Source organism: Oncorhynchus clarkii, chromosome 12, assembly GCF_045791955.1.
Source record: "Oncorhynchus clarkii lewisi isolate Uvic-CL-2024 chromosome 12, UVic_Ocla_1.0, whole genome shotgun sequence".
Classification (NCBI taxonomy): domain Eukaryota; kingdom Metazoa; phylum Chordata; class Actinopteri; order Salmoniformes; family Salmonidae; genus Oncorhynchus; species Oncorhynchus clarkii.
Window position 1 is genome coordinate 81642133 of NC_092158.1, and position 3554 is coordinate 81645686.

Consider the following 3554-nt stretch of genomic DNA (forward strand, 5'->3'; position numbering starts at 1 on the left):
CTTACCTGAGATTTCTCTTGTCTCACATTAACTGTGCACACATACACACACTCCATATTTACATTCACACAAGTACATACACACAGATGACAGCATATGTGTTGGCAGAAGAGGTACACACAGTGGTCTGTGGTGCACCAGAGTACCTAGTTACCAATAAAATGTCAATTATTAGCCCCAGCAGTGTCTGTTTGTGGGAACACACTCTGTTTAATTTGTCTGAGGGGTCAATAGCCACAAAGAGAAGCCAAACACAGGTGTTGCGATCTGGTCAATTTCTCTCCATGCCCTCACTCCTTGTCTGGCCTTAATTATGTCCTGTCTGACTCATGCTGGACTGCTTACCTAGTGACATCCCGTTTGGGTGTCCTTTTTTATAATTTCATACTTATCATTTCATTTAACCTCCACCACCTGCTGCTCTTTTTTGTTTTGTTTAATCTTCCACTCTCATTGTTTCCCCGAGCTCTTCATTTGTCTTGAAACTTGTTTTAACAGCAGCTTTTCACACAGCCAGACACTGACGTCTTCTTCTCTCATGTACCTCATGCTTCTGGGAATTTACCAAACAAGGCTTTCACCTGATTGAAGTGCAAGAACACAATTAAAGCTGTTTGGAAAACCCTCAATGACGTATTGTCTGGCTACTATTGTGCCTTGGCCCTGAAAGAGCCCATAAGAGGCATAACAGACATAAAGCCGCTGTCAAGTCTGTCACATCCCTTTTAATTTGTGTCTCTCCTTCTCTCCATTGAGCTACAGATGCTTCTCAATAAAAGATGACATATGAAAGATCTCCTCAGTTTAACAAGTCTTTCTGGTCTCTCCACAGGACAGATGGGTGGGAGTTGAGAGAGACAGACAGACATCCCCCTGCTCCTCCATCTCTCCTGCCTGGACTTCTGCTCACTGCCCCCTCAGAGATGGCAGAGGACATGTGGGAGAACAGAACAGTCCCCAGCCCTTTCCCCCACCTCCCCCTGTCTTTGCTACTATGCAACGACACCTTCCTCAATGACACCCTCCTCAACGACACCCTCTTCAACTGTATCAACTCCACCAACATTCCAGAGATGCCATTAGGACCCAGTGTAGCAGGGGTCCTCATCCCACTCATCTACATCATCGTCTGTGTCATCGGCCTTGGCGGGAACAGCCTGGTCATCCACATTGTGCTTCACTACTCCAAGACGGAGTCTGTGACTAACATCTACATCCTGAACCTGGCCATCGCTGATGAGCTCTTCATGCTGGGCCTGCCCTTCCTGGCTGTCCAGAACACCCTCCAGTTTTGGCCCTTTGGCTCCTTTATGTGCCGCCTGGTCATGACCGTGGACTCCATCAACCAGTTCACCTCCATCTTCTGCCTAACTGTCATGAGCATTGACCGCTACCTGGCAGTGGTCCATCCCATACGCTCCTCCAAGTGGCGGCGGCCCCAGGTGGCCAAGGTGGTCAACGGCACAGTGTGGGCCATCTCCTTCCTGGTAGTCCTGCCTGTGGTAATATTCGCCAACGTCCACAAGACGGGTGGCACCTGCAATATCTCCTGGCCTCGGCCGGCCGACATTTGGCGGGCGGCTTTTATCATCTACACGTCCACAGTGGGTTTCTTCTGCCCACTCCTCATCATCTGCCTCTGCTACCTGCTCATTGTCTTCAAGATCCGCAGCTCTGGCAAGAAGGTCCACGCCACGTCCACCAAGCGCAGGAAGTCAGAGCGCAAGGTGACGCGCATGGTGGTGATCGTGGTCGCCGTGTTTGTCTTCTGCTGGTTGCCCTTCTACGCCCTAAACATCCTCAACCTGCTGGTGTCTCTGCCATCAGAGTACCCGGGCCTCTACTACTTTGTTGTGGTAATGGGCTACGCCAACAGCTGCGCCAACCCCATCGTCTACGGCTTCCTGTCAGAAAACTTTAAGCGGGGCTTCCGCAAGGCCCTGTGTCGCTCCTCACGCAAGGTGGAGAGCCACGACCTGACAGAGCGCCAGCAGCAGCAGGAGGAGAGAGGGAGGGTGCTGAAGCCCCGGGAGAGCTTGAGGAGGGTTGTACGAGATGAGGAGGAGGAAGAGGATGATGATGACAGGGAGGACGTCACAGAGATGACGGAGATCTGTAGGATCGCCCAGAGTGGGAACGGACATCCTGAGAGTTCCCAGGCCCTGTTAACACCCAAGGCGCCAGCTCCAGGGGCATCTGAGCATGTGGTATCCCCAGAAAGGAAAGCCAAAGCTGGTGACATTGGTGGGAAAGGCCCAAGCTTGGGTCCTCCAGCATCCCTGCATAATGGACACACCAATGGGAGTGTCAAACCACTGCCAGAGGAGCCAGTGGAGAAGAACTCCTCACTGGAGATAAGCTACCTATAATGTAAAATAACTGTCTCCGAAGTCAGTTACCTGATGGAACTTGCATTAATATTTTGTAGCATTCATGTAATGTCTGTTTAACTGTACAGCGCTATACACATATAGAGAAGAGAAGCACTCTGTAAGGCCATAGCACCTTTCATCATTTATTGCTGCATTTCTGATCAATGGGCTGAGAGTGTTTGAACTCTGCATCAAGCCAATGGAATTTGTGTTACAATGACTTGATACTGCCTGTAAAACGGTGTATATACTAGGTTGTTTCTGAAGACATTTGTATCATTTCAATCTGTGTTTATATGTTTTACCACATGATCACTGTATGTACATCATGTCTGTGCCTTTTTTCAAACTTATCTGACATATCTGATTGTAATTGTATTACATTTTTACTGCACAATGTGACAATCAATTATATATAGATGAATGTAGCGTCACTTTTATATCCTAGTCATTCACCTCGCTACACCTTAGCTGGAGGAACAGAGGACAGAAGAAAAAGAAGGCACCTTGTGTAGCTTCTATGCCATGCCAACAGAATGGCCCTACACTCTTAGAACAAGGGTTACAAAAATGTTACAAAAGGGTTCTTTGGCTGTAGATAGCACCTCTTTTTCTAAGACTGTACCAATTGTTTGTTTAGATTGTTGGGGGGGCACTGGGGGGTGCACAATCTGAGGAGGAAAACAGGTGCCCCGATTGGCATAAAATCAAACAGTGGTTATAGATTTTTGAGGGTTTATTTCGCTTGTGTGTTGTGAGCCGTGGTTGTGTTTGTACTGCTGCTATATGGGGAAGAAAAGGGCTCTGGAAAGAGTTGGCAACTTGGCATCCGGTGACAGTGTCTCATGTTACTGAATATCAAGGTGGAATATCTGGTGACAGTGTCTCATGTTACTGAATATCAAGGTGGAATATCTGGTGACAGTGTCTCATATTACTGAATATCAAGGTGGAATATCTGGTGACAGTGTCTCATATTACTGAATATCAAGGTGGAATATCTGGTGACAGTGTCTCATATTACTGAATATCAAGGTGGAATATCTGGCGACAGTCTCATGTTACTGAATATCAAGGTGGAATATCTGGTGACAGTGTCTCATATTACTGAATATCAAGGTGGAATATCTGGTGACAGTGTCTCATATTACTGAATATCAAGGTGGAATATCTGGTGACAGT

The 3554-nt window shown here is 47.5% G+C and overlaps 1 protein-coding gene across 1 annotated transcript; it reads left to right on the forward strand.

Moving 5' to 3' along the window:
* The first annotated feature begins 923 nt into the window (after nt 1–923).
* Nucleotides 924–2369, forward strand: LOC139422306 (somatostatin receptor type 5-like). The gene has a single exon (XM_071173501.1). The coding sequence runs from the start codon at nt 924–926 to the stop codon at nt 2367–2369; it is 1446 nt and encodes a 481-aa protein (XP_071029602.1).
* The last annotated feature ends 1185 nt before the right edge of the window (nt 2370–3554 follow it).

Bases quoted from the DNA above. Each gene is read 5' to 3' on its own strand.
- LOC139422306 (XM_071173501.1), top strand. From the start codon at position 924: ATGGCAGAGGACATGTGGGAGAACAGAACAGTCCCCAGCCCTTTCCCC.